Source organism: Varanus komodoensis, unplaced genomic scaffold, assembly GCF_004798865.1.
Source record: "Varanus komodoensis strain SLA01 unplaced genomic scaffold, ASM479886v1 scaffold31, whole genome shotgun sequence".
Taxonomy (NCBI): Eukaryota; Metazoa; Chordata; class Lepidosauria; order Squamata; family Varanidae; genus Varanus; species Varanus komodoensis.
Window position 1 is genome coordinate 506,963 of NW_025335780.1, and position 25,161 is coordinate 532,123.

The window sequence follows — 25,161 nt, forward strand, 5'->3', positions numbered from 1 at the left end:
GTCACCCGGGCCATCTAGTCTGACCCCCGGCTCCAGCCGGCTCTGCTCACGACATGCATGGTGAGGCCTGGCCTCCTCCCGTCCCCTGAATGGCCTGCTCTGCGGCTGGGAGCTGCAACTAGTCAAAAGGATGTGGGATTCCAGGCTCAAGGGCTGCAAGACACACACCAGCATGACCCTGGTCAAAAAGGATTAGTCACAGGCAAAGACCTCCCTTGCAGGGCCCATGTGGGAGAACCGCCAGCCTCAGTTTCACCAAGCGCCGCAGGTCCCGTGGGAGTTTGCCTTTGGACCACGGAGCCACCGAGGCGACTTGCTTCCCTCTGCAGGCCACTACAATCTCATCTGTTGCTCCAATGGTCCTAGCTTTTAGCAGAGATGTCATTTAGCCTCCCCAAATGTGCAGCTGACTGTTTTGCCTCCTATGAGGTTTTCTTCGTATTGTTTTACACCGCTGCAAACCACCTCGGTGGCTCTTCAGCCGCTCGGGCTGCCTGCCTGTGCAAACTGTAGCAGAGAGCACTCGCCTTCTGCTGCCCAGGAGTGGTCCGTGAAGCCCGAGGCGACTGAGTGGCCATGGCTTCATCAGCTCAGGCATCACAGCCCTGTGACACGTGAGTTCATGTACTTATGGCACGATGCATTGCAACACGCCTTCACGAACTCGGTGAGGATGCAGTTCTTCTATTTTTGTCATTTCCCTTGTCACAAACAGAAAATTCAAGCAGCCTCCCCTTGCTTTCCTGTTGATAACAGACATTGGGGCTCAGAGAAGAAGTCAGGCAATACAAAGGATGGTTTGAAAGAGGCTGCCTGGGGGAGTTTAGAAGTGATTCCACCATGCCTGGGACAGATGTATAGATAAAATGGTCTGGAAACGATAGCTGGTCCAAGCCGCGGCAGTGAAGTTTGACTGGGACCAGGCATTTGGACACATCGGACCTGTCCTGGCTCCTCTGCATGGCCTCGCAACCCCCATTTAAAATAATGCTGGCTTTGACCTATGCAGCTGCTCGCAACTTGGGATCCAACCCTGTACCTTCCTTCTGATATACCCCACAGAGGCCCTCCTCCACAGTAGGTGGGTGGGTGTCCTCCAGGAATTTAGCGGGTGTCCACAGGAGAGGCTGTCTCCTCGGTTGTGGCCCGTGTTTTGGAATTCTTTCTTCAGGAAAGACCACCTGGCACCAGTGCTGGATTCCTTTCAGTGCCCAGTTAGGATGCCTAAAACCTGCTCCTCGCATTCCTGGAACATTTGATCGATTTAGCACCTATTTTTATGAAGTGGGTTTGGCGCATCATCGGTACGGGATGTTAGCGTGTTGATGTCTACGCTGCTTTTCGTCGCACTGTCTTTGTATCTGCGTATGAGAGAGCAATACTGGCTGGCTGGGCCTCATCTAACGCTACCCCTCCCTCTTTCCACCTAAGGCCAAATCGGTGTGATGACTTTACTGGGGCACCCACATGATCACAGAAATGTGCAAGCCGCCCAGACCTGATCAGGCAAAATGCTACCGAGGACACGGTGAGGTGGTGGGGAATGGGGAGGATGAGTGTGGAGAGTCCCAAGATGAAGAAGGCGAGCAGGGAGGTGGGGTGCAGGTGTTCCAATTAGACTTGGAAAGTCACACAGAAACGGCCCCCAGCCGGGTGGGAAATAATAGGCAGAGTTGGGTGATTCTCCTTCCTGCCCTTCCATGTCCCAGAAAAACATCTGCTCATACACTGCAGGTGAGCGCTGTGCTTGCAGGAAGACTGCAAAGCAACCCAGAGCTGCTGCCAGTGGGACTAGCCTTGAATCGTGCATCTTTATGACAAGATGGCATCCAATGTGGGGTACAGGGTAAAGAGAGCCCCTCAATGGCCCAGCTTTCAGACATCCCCTCAAGTATGATTTCCTGGCTGGCCTTTGCAACCAAGATGAGCATAAAAATGCAATGGTGATACCGACTGTGGCGGAACACAGGTTTTTTTCTCTTGGCATCTCCCCCGTTACAGAAATTGGATACAGAGACATCCCTGGAATGAGTGGGGAAGAATAATAGCTCATTTTTATCTGTGCACAGGGCTGGCACGCAGCTAGCCAACAGGCTCCGTGTGCAGTTGAAAGGGGCACAATGCCACACAGGCCGCCTATGGAAAATAATGCCATTTGGGCAGCTATCTGCCCGTTAGCATCTGTTCTGTGTTCATCAACTGGCTTGGGCCCCTGATAAATCATCCCGCCACCAAGGTAGGAAAAGTCGTTTGATAATATCTTTGATGGCATCCTATCAATAAATGTAAGTGTGCAAATTCATTCATGAGAAGTGCCTTCAGCTTAGTGAGTCCTATCTGGGTTTGTGTCAGTCTTTTTAGAATGATTTCTACTCTTCCATATGCACACAATATTTACAACGCGTTCCAAAGAACTGGCAGATTCTGGAAATCACTGTTGATGGAGGCAGCTCTGGGTTCCCTTTAACCTGCCCGTGGCTGTGCCCAACTCAGACGTTGCTCAGTGCTTGCTTTCTGTGGAAGCCGTGAGCCTTTCAGGCAAACTGGTCAGAGAGCGGGGCTTTGCGCATGCAGATGCAGCAATAAAGCTTTTCTCAGGAGGGAACTTAAAAATATCCTGTATAAGAGACTGGAGTTGGGTGGGGCACACCAAGTACTTGGACTGCACATCAGCTCTTCTGAGTAACTGCCCGGCCGCCACATCGCTCGGAAATAACTAACACTTACTCACCAGGGCTGCCTAGACTATGAGGTCTCTCTCCAAAGATATCTTTAGCCAGAAATGGTTATATCGGAGAAGCCCATTTCCCCGACCATTTAACATGTTCATTTCCAAGCTTTTATTTCTAAAGCGGCAGGGGAGAGTCCAGTGCAGATCCACCAGACTGGCGTTGGGAGTGGCACCATCTTCCAGAAAGAAGAAGTGCTCTGCTGCGTCTTTCTGCTGCCAGAGCCGTTTTAGGGCCGTCGAAGCAGCAACAGAGGCGTGGCGCGCAGCAACATCCTGCACTCAAGTTACAGCTCTGGCCCTTTGTGACGTGGGCAGCGCAGCCATGCGCGGGTGGGGGCAGCCGGGACTGATGGCCACACGCGGGCTCAGAGGTGCCCGAAGCAGCAGAGCACGTGTCCAGCTGCTCTGCGCGGACTTCACACAGTTGCCCACACCGCAACTGATGCACAGCACTTCCTCGATTCCAACAGAATCCCGAGTTTCAGGACTTTTCCAGAGTCCTCTTTCACCCTTGGGTCATCCTGCACTAAGCACTTCTGGGATCCTCAGAGACGTTTCCTGGGAGCAGCCTCTGAGTGGGCTATTTTGCTCTGGTCAAAAGAGTAAATTCAGAATTCCTGACTATGTTTGCTGGGGCTAATGGGACCTGGGTCCAAAGCATCTGGAGGTCACCAGCTTGGAGAAGGATGACCTGACTCCTCGTGCTCCACAACAGGTTTCTAGTCCTAGCCTTTCCGTCAAGGGTCCACAGGACATGAAGCCATGCCAAAGGCAGAAGCAGAGGTCTTCAGAGGCACTCACTGTGGCGAGCTGTTCTGATCCTTTGAACCATGTCAGAGACTTGCACCTTGGAGACCACCTGCTAATTTAAGCCCTGGTGGCACACAAGCGTGGAATTTGCATATTCAGTGCCCTGTCATGCTCTGTCATCTCCTGTGAGCTCAGGGTCCATGAGTTATGTGAGCATCAACAATGCTGGCAGAACACAAGACGAGACCTTGGATCACGCAAGTACGTTTCACCCCTCACGAGAGCTATGAGTCCCGGGTTTGCGTGGCTCAAGCTGCAGCAAAGCACAAAGGTGTGCCTGAGTGTGTGATCCAGCCCCATGTGGTTCTGCGCACCCACAACCAAGTCCCCAGCGATTCCTTTGGGCACATGACGTCAGGAGCCACGTGAAGATTGCTCGCAAGGCAGCCACGCGTGTGCCGTCTGTTCCCAGGAGAAGAGCAGCACAAGCTACTGCTGTCTGTATCCCATAAGGCAGCAGCAGGACAGGCCAGCGGGAGCCCTCCAGCTGCTTTGGACTGCAGGTCCTGTAAGCCCCAGCAAGCAGGACCTGGACTGCAGGTCCTGTAAGCCCCAGCAATGGCCAAGGATCAGGAGAACTATTCCAAATATTTCAAGAGAACCACACTGGCCACCTCTGCCGTGGCTGCTAAAACGCCTAGCGCAGGCTCGGGACCTTCCCACCAAAGTCCCTGAAAACACAAACCGTGCATCCTCCTCCCATTTATTTTTGTACACTGTTTAACATTTGGGCATCTGAGTGTGCCAGTTTTATGGTGAAAGATTCCGTTCAATCTGTGTTTAAAGCTATCCAGCCTCATGGCAGCCAACACCCTTCCAAGACCAGTTCTGCAGGCTGAGTGCTTTGCCCACGACGTCCGAGCTGCACGGGCCCGGCTGCAAAGCCCCTCCGACCAAACCGACCTTCGCTGGGCTGCCCTCGATGTCTACCCAGCTCCCGTTGGCTCTCACGGCAGCCACCCAGAAGGGCAGGCTGGAAACTACACACAGGCACAAATTTTAGTATACAGGTGTGAGAAAGTTGTCATATACGAAAGATACTCAGAACAAGGGTAAACATGCAGCTGCAGGCAGTGATGCATATGACAACCCGCAACCAGGCTGAGCTCTGTAGCCGAATGCAGCGTTCCACAAGGCAGTCTTGCTGGAGTTGCCATCCTCCAGACATGTTGGACGACAACTCCCACTAGGGATGGGGGTTGTTGTCCAACAAGTATGGAAGGCACCAGTCAGGCAAATGCGGTCTAGAGTCAGGTGTTTCAGCAACGCAGCCAATACTCTCAGGCCAACTGCCGCAACGATCACCGTGCTGCCCCAAAGTGGCATTTCATCAGCATGGCATTCCTGAGCCAGGCTTTACAGGCTGACATCAGAAAAGTCAGACTAAAAAGGGAAAGGCTGTGCAAGTTAAAAATAAGTGCAAGCTGTTATCAAACACCTCTGTAACCTGTGTGTGATCTGAGCATTTCCATATAAATACGGTAGCAGCATTAGTTGGCTCAGGTTCAAGCAGAGGAAGGGAGGGAGGGAGGGAGGAAGGAAGAGGACTAGGATTTGGCTGAGACTTCGCCAGGCTGGTGGTGGCTGGGGTCAGCATCTGTAGCCTGCAAGTCCTACTGATCATGGATCCCAATCTCTAGGGTTGGCATCTCCTGCATTGAGAACAGAGAGGACAACCTTAAAATTCAGAAAAAGGAACAGCCACGGAAGCAGAGGAATTGTGCAAACATAGTTCTGCTTGGTGTCCTTTCCCTTTTTAAGTCTTGAGCCTAATTTATTCTGGCATAGGCTTTTATAGGCCAGACTACATGGCTACTCCTCTGGAAATGTGCAAGTCATGAACAGCGCACAAGATGCACAGGCGTGGCAGCTCTCTGTGGGAGCTGGAGCACAGGAGCCTGGGAAGCTGCCTCCGACCACTGGCCAGCCCAGTCCAGTCTGGTCAGCACCAGGGGCTGCAGCTCTCCGGGGCTTCGGGCATTTATTGGGGGAAACACAAGAGGGAATTAGGAAAGGACCGCCAACTGGCAGCCTCGCCCCCCGCTGCCATTGTCAGCTTTGCAAAGCAGGGTGAGCTGATCCCCTGTCCAGCCTACCAGATTCTGATCAAAGCAGAATTTCAGCCTGAAGCATTGTTAAAATCAATGACATGGTTCATTGCAGCAATTCCCAGATTGCTTAGCCCAGAACTGTGGGGATGAGTGAAGCTGAGTGCTTGTTGTTTCCACTTTTAATTAACAACCAAGGAACAACTTGTTCCCAGGTTGTGTTGTGATTTAAGAAATCAGAAACTTTGGGTTGATTATGGGCTAAACAAGCCTGGATTGATCCAACAACAAACCACGGCTTAACTCTGGGTTGTTTAACCCCTAAAATCTCTAGAGTTTTCAGAAACAACCCATCATTTATATCCCAACTTGCAGCATACACAGGATTCCCCCCAGGTCTTCCATCCTGCTTTCCTTCACTGAGCCTCCTGCATCACATGTCCTCAAATCAAGCATCTTCCACAGCCCCAAATCCAGCACCCCTTTGCGTGATTGCTAACAGAAGTATTCCGACCAGGCTGTTGTGCCCAGCAGGCTGTATGATGCCTTAACTCTGGAGCACCGAGACAGAATTGCATCAAAATGGCTCTCCGCCTTCTCTCGGCGAGGGCAGAGAAACTGCTTCCTTTGACACCCACAAGAGCTGCCTGATGGTTGACATCGCCCCAACTTGCTCAGGAGGCGCCACTGCAGGCCCAGGTCTGACTGGCTGCCTCTCCCATGCAACCCATCCAGGGAGACTTAATAGCTCAGTATTTTTTCAGCCCACAGCAACAAAGCCTATGAGTGATTTGCAGGTCTCCACTCTTTATCCAGGGATGAGAAAACGATGCCCACAGAATCTCACCCAGCCTCTGAGCCTCTCCAAAGTGGTGAAAGGGGAATCAGACGATGGGAGATCAACCGAAGGGGTTGTGAAACAGGCAGCATCTCACGCGGTCAAAAGCTCAGTCACGGCTGCCGGCACTGCCTGGCTGGGGCCCACGCCCGGGGGACGCGCCAGGAAAAGAACGGCTCAGCCCTCCGTGTCTCCCACTGCTTCACGGGGCAGAGCAAACGGGCTGCAATTTGAGTGGGTGGGATCGAGAGTGTATGGATACAGTGGGTGGCCATACACAAAGCGTGCAGGCCAGAAGAGATCCCCGTCCTCTCAACAAGCGTTTGCCCCCACCCTGAAATTAGTAGGACACTTGGAAGAGCTTCTCTCTGGTAGTAGCTCTGTGCAGTGGAGGAACTGGAGAAGCTGGGAAACCTGTGGGAAGCGCAGGCGGACTTTGCCCTCACCACCACGGCCACACAGCCCTTGGCTCGTCTTTGCCCGGCCCTCTTCCACAACAGACGCCATCTATTTAGCTCACACCACACGCCCCTGGCATCCTCCGTGGGGACCTGTGGGAGGCAGCACCTCCTTCCCCAAGGACTCAGGCTGCACTCTCCTCCCACTCCCCGACCCCGCAAACTCAAGCTGCCCCGCTAAGTATCCTACCACGGAAGGCGCTCAGTTCGCTAATACTGCCGGGGCCCCCTATCTGCTGTTCGGTCACATGTTTTCACGTAGCTGCTCACCCCAACAGAAGTCCAAAATGCCAGAGAGAAGTCGTAAAGTGCCAGAAGGAAGCTGCAAGGTGCTTCCTTTAAGTGAAAAGCCTTCATTTAATAGGGAACGGAAAATGACGTGTGCTGAGGTTGCTAGGATGTGTGGTAGGACTGTGAAAAAGGGAATGTAGAAGTACGGTATAGTGTCCGCTGTTTCAGGCAGCTGCTGGAGGGCTTGCAACCGACCCCCACAGAGATGGGCGTCCTGCCATCTTTGTCTGCTGCCCCGGGCCAAGCAGCTCCAAATGTCCTTCTCACAGTCCACCTTGCGAGGGCCAAGCTGGAGCTGGGGGTCAGACTAGATGGCCCAGGAAGCCCCTTCTGACTCCCTCTGTTTCTATGTCCTGTGACTGATCTCGATGTCCCCATGTGCTTTGTAGTGAAGCACCAAAGCCAAGCTTCCCTAAAACGTCCCAGCCACGACCGCAGAGGTATCAAATCTCAGCCAAATGCAGCCCTGATGGACACAGTGCTTCGGCCCAGCTGCCAATATTTGGTGGCTTCCCAACCCTTGAGAGCTCCCCGCCCTGTCCTGCTGGCTGCGATGCCTCTCCAAAGGCTTGGTTAGCAGCTGCAAGAGCTCTGAGCTACAGGACACTGGCATTTGTGGCATTTTGGGCCTGCCCACCATGAGAATGTGACCCCTCCCAGGACATTTTCTGAAGCAAAATTCATCTCCTAGGCTGAGAGGAGCTGGGTGTTCCTGCACTGCTTTGTCCTCTAATGTCCGAGGACCTGGCAGTCTACCTATGCCGTGGCCATCGTACATTTCAATGCAAGCGGGAAGACCCAAATTGCCTGTTCCCATGCCATGCACACTCCTTTTCTGAACCAGAGAGCCCAGTTTTCACCGTCTAGCCTACCCTGGTCCCACTCATTCCACAGAACAATACAGCAATTTCCCTCCGGAAAGTCGTAGAGGTGGGAAGGCCCAGGGAAAGAAAGGTAAATTAAGGGGTTTTGTCTTTCACAAAAGCAGAAAATTGAGCAACTTTGCATGATGAAATTTTATTTTAGAATGAACAGTCTATTTAATAGAAACTGCTTGCGTATTACTACCTGCCCTTTATTTCTCAAAATGGCATCTAAAAGAAATGCTGCTTAGGAAGATCTATGAGGAGTTCTGGATATTTCAAATCCATGAACAAGTGGAGCTTAATTCTCTTTCTGTATGGTTGCAAGCACAGTAACCGCCCCCTTTGATGGACGTCCTTGCTCTTGTGCCTCTTTTACGGACACTCCTTCAGAGATGGTCCAAAACATGATGCCAGGGAGTCACCCCAGCATCATGTGCATGTGCTAAGAACACGTGCATTTTTCCCCACTGGCAATGGCTCCTCTGAGGCCTGCATTTCTGGGTTGGTGCTGATCAGACGGTCCAGAACCTCAGCACTGGCACGCCATGAAACAGAACAGCTCCATCCACCTTACGCACACAGAGAACACACGAGCCCAGATCTGGGTCCATGGAATTTGCTGCCAGTTTTCACGGGGGCTGCCCATCGGCCCTCACCACTGCAGCATGCTGCCTCAGCTCAGAAGCCTATAAATCTGCTGCTGGAAAAATAAAGCATTGCTAAAGGAAACCGAGTATCCCGGTTCCTACGGCACACACATCACGGAGACGTCACAACTAGAAACGAAGTTTAAACAAGAACAAAAATAAGATGTTTATTCTTCTGGGGAATTATTACAACAGGGAATAAGATTTCCCTCTTCAAATGTTTAGCTGGAGATTGCTTAAGCGTATTTAAATGAATAGGTTTGGTTCCCATTTCTTGGCTAAATAGGCCCCCCAGAGCCGTTCCTTTAGACCAAGCTCCTCTCCAGCCGATCAGCCATAAGCAGGAATAGAAGCGCCTTCCTCAGCCGCTGTACCTGCCTGCTTCTAGGACGATTCAGCCGCTGCAGGGACACCACCTCCTGAGGCAGGGACCGGACATGGTCTGTGCCCAGCTGGCATTCTCCTGCAAGGATATTTGCCACACCAAATGCAGGGGATGGCCTCTCAGATAAGAATTGCACATGCACTGGAACTGCGCTGTGTTTTAAATCCTTTTTAACGCTAATGATAATGTAGGAGCAAATCAAGTTACACGTTTTAAATCGGAAGTAACACGGGCCCTTTGACCTGCTCCCCCAAATGCCCATTCCCCACCCAGGGTGGAGGGACCTGAGAGGAAATGGGGTCTTCCGTGGTCTCCCAATTTCCAGAACTCTTCCGATGAAAGACAAGCTCGCTGCGTGTCCTGGGACTTGCCCACAGCAGCTCTTCTGCCACAGGGGAGGAAGCAGCATTCCCAGAGGCCAAAGGCCGCAGCCCAGCCGCCGTGGAACCGCGAGTGTGAGGCTCAGTACCACCGGCTGCTTCCCAGGCAGCTGCCCTGGCCAGGCCACTCGCTCTAGGAAGCCAGAGTCTTCCTGCAGCGACATCCTTGCTCCTTCCCTCTCCCACATGCCTGCAGCCAGACTTCGTGACTTGCCCGCCTTGCCTTGTGCTCTTACGCTTAATGCTCGCTTTCTTATTTCCCCCAATCAAGAGTGGCCGAGAGGGACTGCGAGTGGAGGCACGCGCAGCGATGCATGCCCCGCTGCCATTTTGTAGCGCCTGCTGCACAGAAGGGCAAGGCAGGGGTCTCAGTCGCTATCGCGGACTCGCCGCCCCAGTAGAGCTCTGCTAGTGTTGCAGCCACTGGGAAGCAGCTTCTGCGCCCGCCTCGGGCAGCGTTAGATCGGTTGCGAAGAATGATACTTGTGTTTGCAGGGTTCAAGCGGCCTTCGGCTGCCACTGAGGCAAGCTTTCCATCACTGCCTGGCTCTTTATTGACGGACAAGAGGATGAACTGCATCGTCTCTGAAAGCAGCCGAGAGAGAACCGGGTGCAGCATGCTTTCCCTTTGTGCCTGCGCAGGACAACACTTTGCAGCAAGACAGAGGAATGTTTATTTGATCAGCATAATTCGCCCCACTGTAGTCTTCAGACTGCAGCTTCATGTCCCCACGGACGCATGGAGACACCCACTTCCTTTATCCCCGCTTCTATAGGAAGCCAGAGATGAGCAAGCAAGCTGCCAGTCACCCATGCAGCCCACGTCTCAGCGGGGACGCTGCAAAAGCTTCAGCTCCAAGGAGCGCCAGGTGCCAGTCCGTGCATCGCCCCAGAGGAACCGTGAGAGGCCCTTTGCTCCGCCACCGGCAGCCTCGCTGCAGTTCGGTGTGCGGTCTTTTGCAGGGGGCAGTTCTCGCATTCTTACACACAGCTCTGCTAGAAGTGCAGTAAGAAACTGGCTGGTTTGTCACTTGCAGAAGTTTAAAAGAAAGGTATGTGCAGGCATGAGGGCGAGAAATTACTGCCTGCTAATAACTTCTCTCTGGGCTTTCCAAATCACCCTGCGGCCTGCATTCTTCATCTCAGTGCTGCCATCTTGTTAAGCCACAGGAAACGAAAGGTGCTTGTTTCACTAAGTACAAAATAGCAAGCCAGTAAATTCAAGAGGGGGGTTTCCTGGTAGCACCAAGAGAACTGATTCTATCACCTCTTAACTCCAACTTTTAATTCTGTTGAAAAAGAGACACCCCCCCCCATTCTGACCTTATCTGTTCTTTTCATGCTGTTTTATTATATCGCCAATGTACATTGTGAGATGCCTACAAATATTGCTCAGATTGTAAAGAGAAGATAATATGAAGCAACGTATGGGAACTCGTTTTCCCAAGACATCAAGAATTAAGAGTCAAGTTGGAAACTTGCAGGAGCGAATGAATCATCGCCCGTGCTGGAGGGGGGCGGAGTGGGCACAGCTAAGTTTTAGCAAGACAGGCCTGGCCATCTCACCCCCAGTGGCGCCCTGCAAGGCAGGCTGGGCAGAGGCCCTTCCTTGCCTCCGGTGGGCTTTTTTTTCCGCTGCAAAGTCATGCCCAACCCATCCTGACCCCATGGACAACGTTCCTCCGGGCTCTCCTGTCCTCCTCCATTGCTCAGAGCCCACCCAAGCCCACGCCCACCGCCCCAGGGACCCCATCTGGCCACCTCAACCTCTGCCGCCCCTCGTTCCCGGCACCAGGGTTCCTTGCCTCCGTGAAAGAATGCAAAGGAATAGCAAGCCCCGAGCCGGGAATTCATTTGAGTCTGCTAAAGTATTTCATGGAGTGTGTACACTGGACTCAAACAGGCGAGAACACCCCTCCTGTTCCTGGCAAGCATCCCAGCTTCACCTCTGCTAGAGAGTGGCTATCAAAAATATTTTTATCCTGCCTATTTGCTCGGTGACAAGCCTCCAGCGTCAAAACACATAAACACAAGATTCTTCTAAAGAGGCTGCTGTGGCTTATGAGGACTTCAGCACAGTCATGTTGGGAAATGCCCCCGATTGGCCCAAAACGGGATGCCGGCACAGCTCTGCCTTGGGCCTGATCCGGCAAGGATCTTCTTGTGAGCTGAATGTGCTGCTCTTGGTGGAGGAGAGCATGGTGCTTAACTTGGAACACAGTTGTGGGAATCTCAGCACACTTCTCCAAGCCACTTTGCTGTCCCTGCCTTCAGGGTTGTGATTCAACTCCGATAACAGCAGCTTTATTGTGCAAATCCAGGGAGGGCCTAACAGCTGAATGGAGAGGCAGCAAATCAGCCAAATAAGGCCTTTTTCTGCCTTGCACCAAGCCAGGGCTGGGTCCAGGAGCTGACTTCATGCAGAGGAAGCGTTTAGTCACCCTTTCCTCCGGCTTCTGGAGAGTGGCCAGAGGGAGGCGCCGATCTGCCCATCAGCTCGCAGCGTGGAGTAAGACTGCTCCGGCCATGAAGAGCTGGGCCTGAGAAGGGACGAGCTGTGCAGAGAGGAGCAGGCCGCCTGAATAAGCACATCGAGGTGCAGCCGGTTTGGCTACGGCAGTGCCGCTTCCGGCCAGGCATGGAAGGAGAAGCAAGCTGCAGCAAGCAGCAGAGCGGTGCAGCTTCGCGGCAGAGAAGCAGCTGCCTCATTTCCTGCCAGGGAGGGACCGAGCAGGCGAGCCGAGCGCAAGGGCAGCTATTCAGTGCTGGGCACAGCATGCTTCCTAGCAGGCCTATTTAACATTCCTTTGTGTGCAAGAGAAAGTTCTCAGACAGCTCAACAAGAATCTTACCAGCAGAAATAAGCGTGACCGGCTGCCCAACAGTGCTCCAGAGGTGGCCTGGAGGGGTTTTTTAAACTACCAGGGGGGGCACGGGAAGAAAATTATGCAGTCCCAAGCAGGCGAGCGGTAGCAGGGCTGCCTTGTGACATGGTCCCACCCTGCCAAAACCTGACCGTCCTTCTGTGAAAGGCGCATTATTCAAGGGCCCCGTGCCTGCCAAGTCAGTTTTCCATCATCAGTGCTGAAAGCTCTTGAGATATGGCATCAGATTAAGACAAGATTTTCTGCGTGCTGATCTCGGCGATGCTTGGAAAGTGGCATTTCTCTCTGTTGCAGCTGCAGCTGCAGGAAAGGTGCTTCTTGCTGTGAATTCTTAATGCACAGGAGAGGCCACAGGCTGTGGCTTTATGGGGCTTCCCGAGAGTCTTTTGGAAAGGCCTTTCTAGGTAAAGCAGGCCGTTCTTGCCAAGGAAAGCTGTGACACTCACTGGCACTGGAATCATATGATCCTGGTCCCATGTATGAGCCGAGAAGGACAACGCTGTTTTTCCCGCTGCTGAGGTGTTTTATGGGGAGCCCACATGCAGTGCAGCCGTTCATCCAGCAATCCTATCAGAGGCCAGGCAGAAAGTCGTCCTAATGCAGCTGTCAGCATCGCCTGCCCAACCTGCCGCAGACCCCAATTGTACCCTTTAGAAATCTTCTATTTCACAAAAGTGCTGCTGAACTGACATGTCTTTCACTTACAATTAACCAATACAAATCTCTGAACAGAGCTCTGGATTTGTTATGAATACCTCACAAGTTCCTGTTTGCAGGATGGCTATTAGAACACTGCTTGAGTTACAGGGCACTGGAAACTTTCCAGAAAACTTTCTGATTCAGCAGCGTGCAGAATGCTTCTGAAGAGCTTCGGTGTTCCCAGGAACTCCATTCACAGCATGGACTAATGCCATGGGATGGTGTCTGCTGCTGCAGCCAATGCAGGATCTTCCCAATGCATTTTTTAGTTCTTAGTTTTACACCCCCTTTTTTTCCTTTCAAGGGATTCCAGCTGGCTCACACCATTCTCCTCCTCCTCCTCTCATTCCTATCCCCACAACACCAGCCCTGCGAGGTAGGTTGAGCTGAGAGGAAGCGCTGGGCACACACTGAGCTCCATGGGTGAGTGGGACTGGAGCCCACATCTCCCGAGTCCCCGTCCCACAAGCTGATCCATTACGCTGCCACGCATGCGACACCTGTGGCCATCTGGGGGCGCTGCGTGTGCCAGGTGAGTGAGGAAACACGTGTGTGGCTCCAATCAAGACTGATGGTTGTGGTGAACCAAGCCCTTTTCGACTCACTGCTGTAACCACTGCACCACCATGCCATGATGTCTACAGCCGGAGATGGGGCAGGAGAAGGAATCTGGGAAATGCATGTGCTGGACACACTTTGAGTCTCCACATCTGCAGCGCCCCGTTGGGAAAGACTCCGGCTTTCCTCTGAGAGGTGAATGCAGCTTCGTGTTTATTGCTGCACAAGACATGAAATGGGACCATGGAGCCTGTAGCTAAAGGATGGGGAGCATCTTCCTCTCATCTTGGAACGGTTCCCCCACCCAGTTAAAATGCTGAAAAGCGCTCCCCCCAAAAGAGCACACAGGATGTGCGGGAGAGGTGCAGCCAGGTGAAATGGCGCTGCTTTGGAGCTGATCTTAGAAACTGGACGCATACCAGAATAGAGAATGAGGCCACGGCCAGCACCAGCATCGTGTGCAGGTTTGGGGTGGTTCGCAGCTCAAGGCACTTCTGTCCCAGTTCTGTCCCAGGACTTTCCCCTGAATTCCAGCGGAGCACCGCGCCCGTCTCTGTGGATCCCTTGAACTGGAGAACCTTCCTCGTTACATCATCTATCGCTCTCTGTACAGAGAGCGGAAAGCACAAATTCTGGCCAGTTTCTTATCTGTGAAAAATGCGTGGTCTGATTTTGAGAAAATAGTGTTCCTTTTATCAGACCTTGATGCACACGTCTCACACAGAGTCTCTCTCTCTGCCTCTGCAGCTAAGAAGATCAGATCTTGGGCAGTTTCGAGGGCGTACGTTTCTTGTGCATGACGTCCATTTTTACTTTTTATTCCCCCTTTAACTATTCTAGTTTTAACTAACTTGTTACCGTATTTTTCGCTCTATAAGACGCACCTGACCATAAGATGCACCTAGTTTTTAGAGGAGGGATCCATGGAAAGCTTCCCGATAATCACAGGCACATTCCCCATCACTTCCCCATGGGCTTCATTAAAAGACGGGTTGCCATTTGAAAACACACACCAACCTGTGATTAACAGCTCTCACCTGCGCCAGAGGAGGGGGGGCAGAGCAGGGCGTGCCGAGCGCATGCCGGCCAGGTGGTGCCACGTGGTGCAGGCGGCCGGCAGCGTTCCGGGCATCAGGCACACACACATTCGCTCTATAAGACGCACAGACATTTCCCCTTGCTTATGAAGGGGGGAAAAGTGCGTCTTATAGAGCGAAAAATACGGTGTATCAGTTTTAAAGTCCTCTTTTGTTAAATTGTATCTTATGGTTTTGTAAATTTGTAATGGCCAAATAAACTAGACTTTATACACGCATAGGATTGCACCCCTGCACCATAAACCGGGCAAAAGACCTGTTGCTTATCTAGAAGCGACCGGACAGGCAGAAGAACCGTCGCACAGAGAGTGGCCGCATTTGCTCACGTCAGGCACCGCGGGGAGATGGCCTCGCCCTCCAGTACTGAGGCACAGCAGGATACGCCCTGTTTCCCCAGCCAAGCAAGGAGCCAGCCTCAGAGAGCTCCGGCAGGAGCGGCCCTGTGTCCCACGTGGCCGCACACCGTGGCCGCAACTGCCGATCTCCAGGGTGACTCCCCCACCCCCTCAGTTCTCGGGAGGCCTCAGAAGCAGCTGCAGGATCGCTCCAAGCAGGAGGGGCAGCCAAACAAGGCCCCCTCAAAAAGGAATCCGGGGGTGCTGATCCAGCACTGATCAATAGGTAGTTCAGAAGGAGGGCCTGCTGGGTTGGAGAGATCCGTCCAAGAGGGGCAGTGTGGGGCAGTGCCCAAGAGCACGGGACCGGGACTCAGCCGATCCGGGTTCCCGTCCCGCTCAGGCATGGAGCCAAGCGGGCGATTCGGGGCCCATCCTAGGCTCTCAGCCCAGGCCACCTCACAGGGAGGTTGTCTGGGGGTAAGTTTGAGAGCAGGAGGAGAATGAGGGGAGCTGCCTTGAGTTCCTTAAAAAGAAAAAGTAGCTATAGCAAGATAATAAAGAAATGAAAGTAGGACAGGGCTGTCATTTTAAAAAGGATGCAAAGCAAACCAGTAATGCTTCAGAAATGGCTGATGTCAAACGATCCTTGAAAAGAGGCATTCCACTTTTCCGCTCATCATGTATGGGCAGGCATTTTCCTGCGATGACACAGACATGTGTCAGCTCAACAACCAGTGTCACTGATGGACTATTGTTTTCCAAAGCACACGCCGAGATTGCCCAGGATTTAGGGCTTTGCAAAGACCCATTCCGCTCCGCCACCTGGAGCTGGAGCTGGAGCCGGAGCCAAGGCGGAGGGATGTGCCCAGGTGTGCCAGGCAAAGCAAGTCTTGTGAAAACCTCTCCCCATGGCTGGGGCCAAGAGGCATCCTTGCTCACGTCTTGCCAAGTAGGATCCCAAGGAAGAGCTTGTGCCCACCTCCACCAGAGTGGAAGGGGCCATTCAAACTATGCCTAAATTCCGAGTGGTTTTTTTAATGAGCAACAACATACTTTGTCTTCTTGGTGCTTCAAACAGCACATCCTACATGCGTGCTCATCGGAGCTGCCCATGCAGATGAGAATGTCCATACTGTGCATACAAAGATATTCACAGACAAAAATCCAAAATGGAATGGGGAGGAAAGGAGCTATTTATGGTTCTCAGAGTTTATAATACTAAGCATTCCACAGCATTTGACTCTCTCAAATAGCTTTACATAATTCCCAAGAATCCCTATAACTGAATAACCCTGTAAAGAAGGCTAATATCCCCTACCCAATTTATACCCAGATTCATGACCTATAAATTTCTGGGATACCCACTGCTGGAATTCAGCTAACCCTGAACTGAACAGGAGAAGGCTTAGACACGTATTGCTCCAAACCTGACTGTTTACTTCCTTCTAAAATGGATCCAATTTGATAGGTCTACACATGGCACCGGAGTACCTCTTGCAGGAGAGACGTCAAGGCTGGGAGAAACACAGTCTGCTCTGCCCCGGATTGTGGTTAAGGCAAAATTCAGACTCCTGGGTTCAACACTCACATGCTTAACTTCTCCATCACCACACTGGCTCTCTGTGGTGGAGAGAAGCTCGTTTTTGTAGTGCTTTGGAAGAACACATGCGGTGCCCAGGGGGCTCAGTGCAACCTGTTTTGCCTGCCATTCATTCAGTGGAGAACCGTGTGCAGGATTGCAGCTGTAGGCTGTGCTCCACCACAGACAGATGTGTCTAAACCCATTTATTCCAATGGATGCAGCCTCGTGTGTCCCCACCATTCAGGGGCACTGATCTGCGTGTTCCCATTCACTGGAGCTTTGGCACAGCAAAGGCCGTCTCTCAGCATCTGGAGCCGCAACAGCACTGGCCACGCTGGCTCAGAATGATGCAAGAGCAGGCAGGTGGCCATGCTGCCTGGGCATTATGGGAGATGGAGTCCAGCACATCTGGAGGGTGCCAGGTTGCAGGAGGCGGCTCTCCGGCCGGCAGCCCAGCTGTGCCACTCAGGGGCTGAAGACACAGAGCAGGGGAGGGTGTGTTTCGTTCCGTCCTGCTTGCAGGCTGCCCAGAAGCACAGCACATGCCCCTGTCAGAAGCAAGACAGGGGCCATAGGGGTGTTCCAAAGCAAGCTTTTCTGCTGCCGTGAGCAAATGGCCAAGCTGACTTGTTGCAAAGGAAGCACTGCTGGTTGTCAAGAACGTTCCAAAAGGCCAACTGTGGGTTTCAAGGGTCAGTGCTGCCAATTACGTGTTAAACTTCCTTTCGATGCTAGTGGTTAAGAAGGTTTCTTGACTACCCAGCTAAAAACTTCAGGCCAGCTACTGCTTCTCCCACAAAGCCCCTGCCCTCAAATTAGGCTGACTATTTATCTATTTATTTTTCAATTTATATCCTGCCTTTTTCCTACGAAGGGCTCAAGGCAGCTTACACCATTCTCCTCCTCCATCTTATCCCCACAACAACAAGCCTGTGAGGTGGGTTGGGCTGAGAGTCTGCGACTGGCCCAAAGTCACCCAGCTGGCTCCATGGCCGAGCAGGGACTCGAACCCGGATCCTCTGAGTCCCAGTCCCACGCTCCAAACCACTACGCCACACTGGCTCTCTTTCTGCTTGTCACTGACCATTCAAGCACACACACTTGCCATAAAGGCGGCAGTTGTGTGGTGCACACAACCACACCCAGGGGCATAGACATGCAATTCTATACTCCCAAGCTGATATGGGAACAGGCCATCACAGAGCCGATTTCATAGGCAGCACTTCCAGATTCTCCCAACCGGACAGGTGCTTTTCAGTAGTCACTTCGTCCTCAAAGCTCTTGCCAAATGTATAGGATAACATGGAGGCACAGGCAGGGCCTGCCCTGTGGCTGCCCCACACTGGCCATAAGCAAGGAAGGCTCAAGCAGGGTGAAATTCAGGACGCACACGTGTCTGCGCCAGTGAGAGAGCTTCCACATCAACCTCAAGTCAACGCTGCACTACCATTCCCGTGATCCCAGACCACTGCCCATCCTTGTGGGAGCGGAGAGGGGCTTAGAGGTTTCCACCCATAAAGACAACCTAGAAGTAATTCCAAATACATAGAAACTCAACAGCATTTCGGCACCGTTGGTATAAAACCAAAGAAGGGTAGAAGGCAGTCCATGTGAGCTTGCTGGGCTTCTCAATCATAATATTGTACCAGTGATCCACAGTGCTGTTCCTAAGTGGGAATGCACTCTCCCAAGACGTAAGAGTTGTGCCTTTTCTGCAAGAACGCACAGCCTAGGCACCCGTACTTTGTAAATTTAATTGCATATTGCTGGAACACAAGAATTCTAGCAAAAACAAAAGCAGACTGGGATCAGCCCAGCCTGCCCCAGAGGGAGGCAAAATCCATAGTCATTACATGCACTGGCAAGTCTGGGAATGATTTCCAAGCCCCAGCTGCCGGCACCATTTTCTCCGCATTCTGTGGGCATCGCCAAATGTACCCAGTAACCCACTTTTAACAGCTACATTATGTGAGTGTGCGACACCCGTGGAAGGTCACCTCACCACAGGATTATCTGAACACTACTGGGAATACAAAGCCTCTAGGCAACCCCCAGCTCAGGAAGCGGAAAGGGGGCCAAGCTATTAAGTTAGCTCAGAAGGCTGAAGGCATCAGCAGCTTTGCATATCTGTGTGAACAAGTACCCAAGTTTAGTCCGGCTGATGGAATCAGGCCCACGAGTTCCTCTCATTTGATTTATATCCTACCATTCCATCAAAATGGCTCTCAAGGGGGCTACCAAAATAATTTAAAATAGATCGAAACAAGCAGTCGAAACGCTTTGGATACATTTATGGGAAAAAAAGGGCATCCCACAACAGATCATGTACAGGCTAAAGGCCTTCTTGAATAAAATGCTCTTTTGCCTACAAAAGCAAAGCAGAGAAGGGAAAAAACCCAGCTTCCCTTGGGAGGGAGCGTCATGGCCTGGGAGTGGCCACTTGAAAGCGGATATTTCATATCTGCAAATAGCAATGGGCAGACCTGTCAAGTTGATTTCCAGAGATATCAGCCTCCCTCCACACACTCCTGAAATCTGTTTTATGCCAGTTCCGTGAGGATGTGCATGTGGGAGGTTATGATGAGAAAACATTTGTGTGCATGGAGGTGGGTTTTATTTTTGCGTCTTTATGAAATGTGTGCATTTTGTGTGCATTTTCAAATTGTGCACAGTCTTGGCATGCCGTTGGCCCATTGTTTATAAAAGTGCTTTTGTCACTTTTTAGAACTATACATGTTTTACTTTTCTGCACTTTTCCAGTGTGTGCATTTTTCCTGGTCTGCAAAACATGTCTCAAGCATGGAAATGTACTGATTTGTAGACATAGATTCCATCCAGACTGTGGATTTCTGCAGTCCATTTCCAGGTGACATGGACTGCAGAAATTCACACATATCCCCCCCCCCTACACACACCAAAAAAAAAAAAAAATCAACAGAGTCGATTTCTCACACCCCCCTTTTCCAACACCGCTCCTACAGTGGATGCCAAAGCAGAGGAGCACAAACACCAGGCCGACGTGAGGGAGACGCAGTCAACATGAAACAGGAAGCGCTTCCTTGCTGCAACATCCATCTTGGCTGCTCAGTGTCTAGAAAAAACGCACCCAGCCTCAGTCCCTGCAGCATGTCTCTCGCTGCTGGCTGCTCCAAGCTCTGGGCTCGACTCAGCGCTAAGCAAGCATTCAGGGAAAAGCCTCTTTCTGGAGAATGAAGGCCCCTTTTCTTGCAGTGGTTTTACTTAAGGTGGAGGAAGGAATAGTTGCATCAATCTCATTTCAAAGGTTATCCCATTCAAGTATCAAATAGCAGTCCCCTTAAAGAACCCATTGTACAATCGAGGCAGCAACAAATGACAGAACCAAACAGATCTTTGCCAGCAGTCAGGTGGGGAAAAGTCACAATGGGCCCATTATTTTAAAGAGATATGCACTGCATCTACGGGGGGGGGGGGGGGGAGAAAGAGAGGGAATCAAAAAGTAACAGTGTCAAAATTGGCACTAAAATATCAAAAAGTTTCCTACAGTCACTAACATCTACATTGTTTCCTATTAAAGTGTTCTAATTGGAAGCAGAGTAGCAAAACTTCCAGGCCAAGGGGCTTTCTTTCTTCTGTCAGTTCTCAGAGGCCCTCCCCACAGGAAACCTCTCTTTCCAGAAGGCAGTCAAGCACGGACTTGACCTGGGAAGCACATGGGCCCTCCCGAGCCAAGAAGTGCTTTTCCTTCAAGCCGAGGCAGCAGCGAGCGGCTGGGGAGTCAGATTAAGCAATCCTGCTCACAAAGCACACAACCGACCTAGGCCACCAAACCTACTCACTGGTGTTACGGGACACATCTTTTGGCCTGCGGGTAAGTCACTTTCCTTTCTGAGGTCCCGGGGGATGTCTGAAATTCCATTCAGGAGGAATTCCGTGCATTCTACATGCAAGATATGCCTGATACGGCCCTGGGTGGGGCCCCAGCGGCCTGCCTGCAGGCACCGGTCCAGTCTCCCGGACATTGGCCAAGTCTCTCTAGGGCCCCACCTACAGGGCTGCATTGGCCGCAACCCCACAGAGCTGGCACTGTTCTGCTCCGGTGCCTGTTTTGAGACTCACACTGCATCACGCCCAACATTTGGGGATGCAGAAAACCTAACGGGAAGCACTCCCCTTGCAGTGCTCGTGTCTAGGGCCAGCGGAGTCATGAGGCACAAAAGAAGCCCCCAGAAAGCCATGCCTGTACTTGGCGACGGCTGGCCTTTGTGTGCTGCACTGCTCCATAAAAGGAAAAGGCCTCCGCGGTGGCGTCCTCCTGCGTGCCCGGGGGCATCCCACTGGCCAACGCTGGCTCAGGAGGCTGCTTGTGGCCAGTCTTTGCTGGCTGCCACATGGTGCTTTGCTGCGTTTCAGGGTGGAAGGGGGCCGAGGGGAAGCCGCGCCTGCCCCGTGGCCCCAAGGTGGCCTTTCCTTCGATGCCGGATAAAGGACAGGGTGAGGGAGCAGGTGGCACAGAAATGGCCGCCTGGCAGGCGGACGGCACAAGACTGGAGGCGGCAGCGTGTGGCTTTCCTGTCCAATCGCAGAGAAGAGCACTAACTGCGTGAGGCCACTTTCTGGCAGTTAAGATGGGGAAGTTTCACCATCTCCTTAGCCAACTCCCCCCATTGAGAGCAGCCAGTTTCGCTGGCCATGTGCACATCTGCCAGTAAGCCAGGCTTCCCTGCTTCTTCGGAGAAGCCATCCCTGGAGGAGAGGGACAGATCCGGAATGGGGCTAAGCCTGGGAGAGCCCTTCTCTGCATGTTCCTCTGCTGAAGTCCGCCCCCCCCCCCCCCGCCCGCTAGCCACAGCTCTGGAAGGAGTGCAAGCAGAGGATAAGCTTCCACATGCAGAGGGGAAGGAGAGGGGCTGAAACTTCCCTGCCCCAACGTGGGCCCGGTCTGCCCAGCCAGCTCGCTCCTGCCTCCCCCTCTCACCAGGGGCGGATTGCCCAGAAACAGGAAGTCTGTCACTGTGGGGAAGGATGTGCTGGTGGCCTGCCGCTCTGCAGCCAGCATAGCCATGGCAAGGGATGCCGGGAACAGCAGCGGGCCGGCGGGGCCTGGCCAGAAGAGCGCCGCTGAGCGTACGTCCTGCTTGTGGGCCTCCCCAGGCCCCTGGTCTGGCGCTGCATGAGCTCAGGGGCCTGATCCGCCCCTGGGCCTGATTCAGCAAGGCTCTTCCGGTGTTCTTTTCCGGAGAGCCACGCACGCCCCACCCCGGGCTTATTCTTGCTGTCTGAACCAGGATCCTGCTCTTACTAGCCTGCATCATAAACTCTGGCTTTGGAATCCTGGCTTATTTGGGAGTAACAAACCAGGAACTCTCTTTCCGATCAGTTCTGGTATTCCCACCAGCGGAAGGACCCGAGCAGGGGCAGTTGGGCTGAGTGAGCCCACATGCTGCTTGTTCCCAGGAAAGGAGGAGTTGGGGTGGGGGGGGGGCTTTTCACTGGTGCAAATGCAAGTTTCCTTCTGCTCCTTCGCGCTCGACCACAAGCACCAGGCCGATGCACAGGGAAGGCAGGAGGGCCCTGGAAGCGAGTTGGGTGGATCTCGGACAGTGTTCAAGTCTCCAGGTCTCTCTTCTCCACCTTGGCTGGAGAGGCTGGGACTGAGCCCAAGGCACACATGGGCAGATGCGAGCACTGGACACTCTGGCAAGAGATGCCCCCTTCTTTCACCAAGCCTTGTCTCAAAGCAAGTACCCCCATTCTTCAAGCCTTACTTGGGGAGCCTCTGGCCCCCGCACTGAGCGATTGACCGGTTTTACGCGTCCACACCAGCCAGTAGCCAAAGCTGCCCAGGCAATTCACAGAAGAGAGCCCCGAAAAGCCACGGAACAGAAAGACACTGTTGCATCGCAAAAGAACAACGAAAACGAAAAAAGAAAGGTTCAAGCTGCAAGACACTCGAAGCGCAGCCAAGACGAGGGAAACCCGGGCGGCGCGACCCTCTGGCCAGCTCTACCACGTGCTTGAAGAAAGAGGAGCCCGGCCCGGGAGGCGGCCCAGGGCTGGACTGAGCAGCCCTGCCTGGGCCTCCGTGCCTCGGGGGAGCGGGCTCCGCAGCGCCCACACCGCACACGGCTCTCGCCCGAGGCCCGGAGGGCAGAGCCGCGCCACGATCCAGGCGCCCCCGGGTCGGGGCCCCCGCGGGAGCAGGCTCCGTCCCGCGCACAAAGGCAGGCGCGGGATCCGGCCGAGGGGCGCGCCAGGCTGCGGGCACGCCCCCGGGCCCCCTCCCCCTCCCTCCCTCCCCGCCCGCGTCAATGGCAGCCATTCATCCCACGGGCGAGCCCGAGCGCCAACGAGGCCGCCTCTGGCCCGGAGCGCGCGGCCGGCCGGCGCGGAGCCCCGCGGGTCCGCCGCATCCCGCGCCGGAGGGGCAGCGCCGCTCAGCCCCCCCCCCCCGAGCCACGGCCGGCGCGAAGGCTCGGGGCGGGCGTGGGCGAGGGCGCGTGCCCGGGCTGGGCAGGGGCGGGTGGCCGCGGCTGGTGTGGGGCGCAGGCAGCTCCAAGCGGCGCTGCCCGGGGCGGCGCTGCCGGTCTCCCCGCAAGCCCCGCTCGCTTCGCCTCCCTCGCCCGCCCGCGCAGGCAGAGCCGCCCTCGCGCGCCTCGGCCCTCCTCCTCCTCCTCTCCGCCATGAAAGCAGCCCATTCAGGGGAAGCGGGCGGATGCAGCAGCGCGGTCCAGCGAGGCTGGCGGGCAGGGCGTCCCGGGAGCCCAGCGGGAGCCGCCGGCGAGGCTGCCCCCGAGCCCGCCGCAGAGCACGGGACGGGCGAGCGGCCCCGGGCGCCGCGGCGGGCGGCGAGAGGAGGCGCCTGCCCCGGCGAGGGCGCGCGGAGCGGCGGAGAGCGCTCCGCGGCCGCAGTCTTCCGCCGGCGCGGGGCCGGGGCGGGCGCGCTGCCAACGTACCGTCTTCGGCATCTTGCCGGCGGCTTCGGGCGGGCTTCCTCTGCGGCTCCGTGGGGCGGCGGCGGCGCGGCTCCTCCTGGGCTGGGCGCTCCCTGCGCAAGACCACGAGTGACAAGGCAGCGTCTCCGAGCAGAGGAGCGCACCGCCTTTATTCGGGGCAGGCGCTGCGGAGCCCCCGCCCTCGGGCTGGGCCGGGCTGGCGGCCGCTCCCTGCGCCCCCTCGGGGGCGCCCCCAGGCCGCCTGCTCGGAGCGCGGCCCTCGCCCGGCGCGCCCGCGTCGCCGCTCGCTTGGGGGCTCGTCTCCCCCTCGCCTGCCGCCTCGCCGCGCCCCACTTCGTCCTCCAGCACCCCCCCCCCAAAAAAAAAAAAAAAAAACGGGGCGGAGGCGGTGCGAGGGCGGCCCCAGGAGTGAAACCCCAAGGCTTCCATTTGGAGCCCCTTTCGCCCGCCCGGCTGCCCGCCCAGGGGCCCAGCGGAGCTCTCGCGCGTCTGAGCCCCTGGATCAGCTGGGCTGGGGCCCACGCGTGTCCCCTGCCCCACTGCCTCTCTTTAACTCGAGTGTGTGGATGGCACCCAGGCGAGCTCCGGCGCCTGCCAGTTTGGATGGCTTGCAAGGACCGCTTATCAGTTCCTGGGTCCGCTGGTGGCTGAACAGGTCAAGCCAAGCAGCTGCCCGCATGAGCGCAAGGCGTCCGCTCCCGGCTAAGGAACACTCGACCAGCTGCGGGGAGGGGGCGGCGCGCCTGGCGTAGCTATCCAGTGGTTTTGGACTTCACCTTCCAGCATTTCCCGCCACTGGCCATGCTGGCAGGCGCTTCTGGGAACTGGAGTCCAACGCATCTGGAAGCCAGCCTTCTGCCCGTTGCTCCTGTGAGCAACCAGATGTCGGAGTGGACGGACCTGTCCTCTGGCCAGGGATGTGGCTGCTTCCTTCCCGGGAGTAGCCTCCCTTTGTCCCTCCAGTTTTTACCGAGCATTTCCTCCAGCATTTCTCCCGCTGTGATTCCCAGATGCCTTGGATTGCAAGTCCTGTTATCCCCAGCCATCCTCATAGTCGTGGTCTGATCTTTCTGGAATGCACCAGCGTGGGACTGGCTGCTTTTTGTGGTCTCTTGTGTCACTCTTTAATGATTTCTCTGTGCAGTTTCCATCCTTTTGAACCCACAGAAAATTCAGCCTTTCAGTAAAAGGTGGAGCCATATTAAAGTATTACACCGATATTGCACTTCCAAGGAATTTCAGGGGAAACATGGAGATCTCCTTGCCCCCTCTGATTTTGCACTCACAACAAGATTGGTTGGGAGAGTAAGTCTGGTTCCGGATTGCCCAGGGACCTCATGGCTGAGCAGGGATTTGAACCTGGATCCTCCAGTGCCTCTCCAAGGACTCCTGGATTGGGACTGCAGCCATGGATGCTTCAGAGTGCCGCTGTTCCATATTTCTGGGAACTGTGGTTTAGATATATGCCAGGTCATCTCAGGCAAATGTCCTCTTGCAGATGTTTGCCACTGCACTCCAGATGTCTATCACATTCCAGATGTTCTGTTCATGCCAAGGGTGCCAAGCAGGAAAGGACTGGCTGGTTGCCAGGTACCTATATTGCAATGTTCTGT

At 54.3% G+C, this 25,161-nt stretch overlaps 1 protein-coding gene across 2 annotated transcripts in view; it reads right to left on the reverse strand.

Moving 5' to 3' along the window:
• The window catches only part of MSN (moesin), a 50,168-nt gene extending 26,478 nt beyond the window's left edge, over positions 1 to 23,690 (reverse strand). The window contains exon 1 of one of the 2 annotated variants that reach the window (XM_044437730.1): positions 23,549 to 23,690. In XM_044437730.1, coding sequence (XP_044293665.1) covers positions 23,549 to 23,560 — 12 coding nt within the window. In that variant the 5' untranslated portion in view covers positions 23,561 to 23,690. The remainder of the gene's footprint in view (positions 1 to 23,548) is intronic. The other variant, XM_044437731.1, reaches the window with a different exon arrangement.
• Positions 23,691 to 25,161: the final 1,471 nt, after the last annotated feature.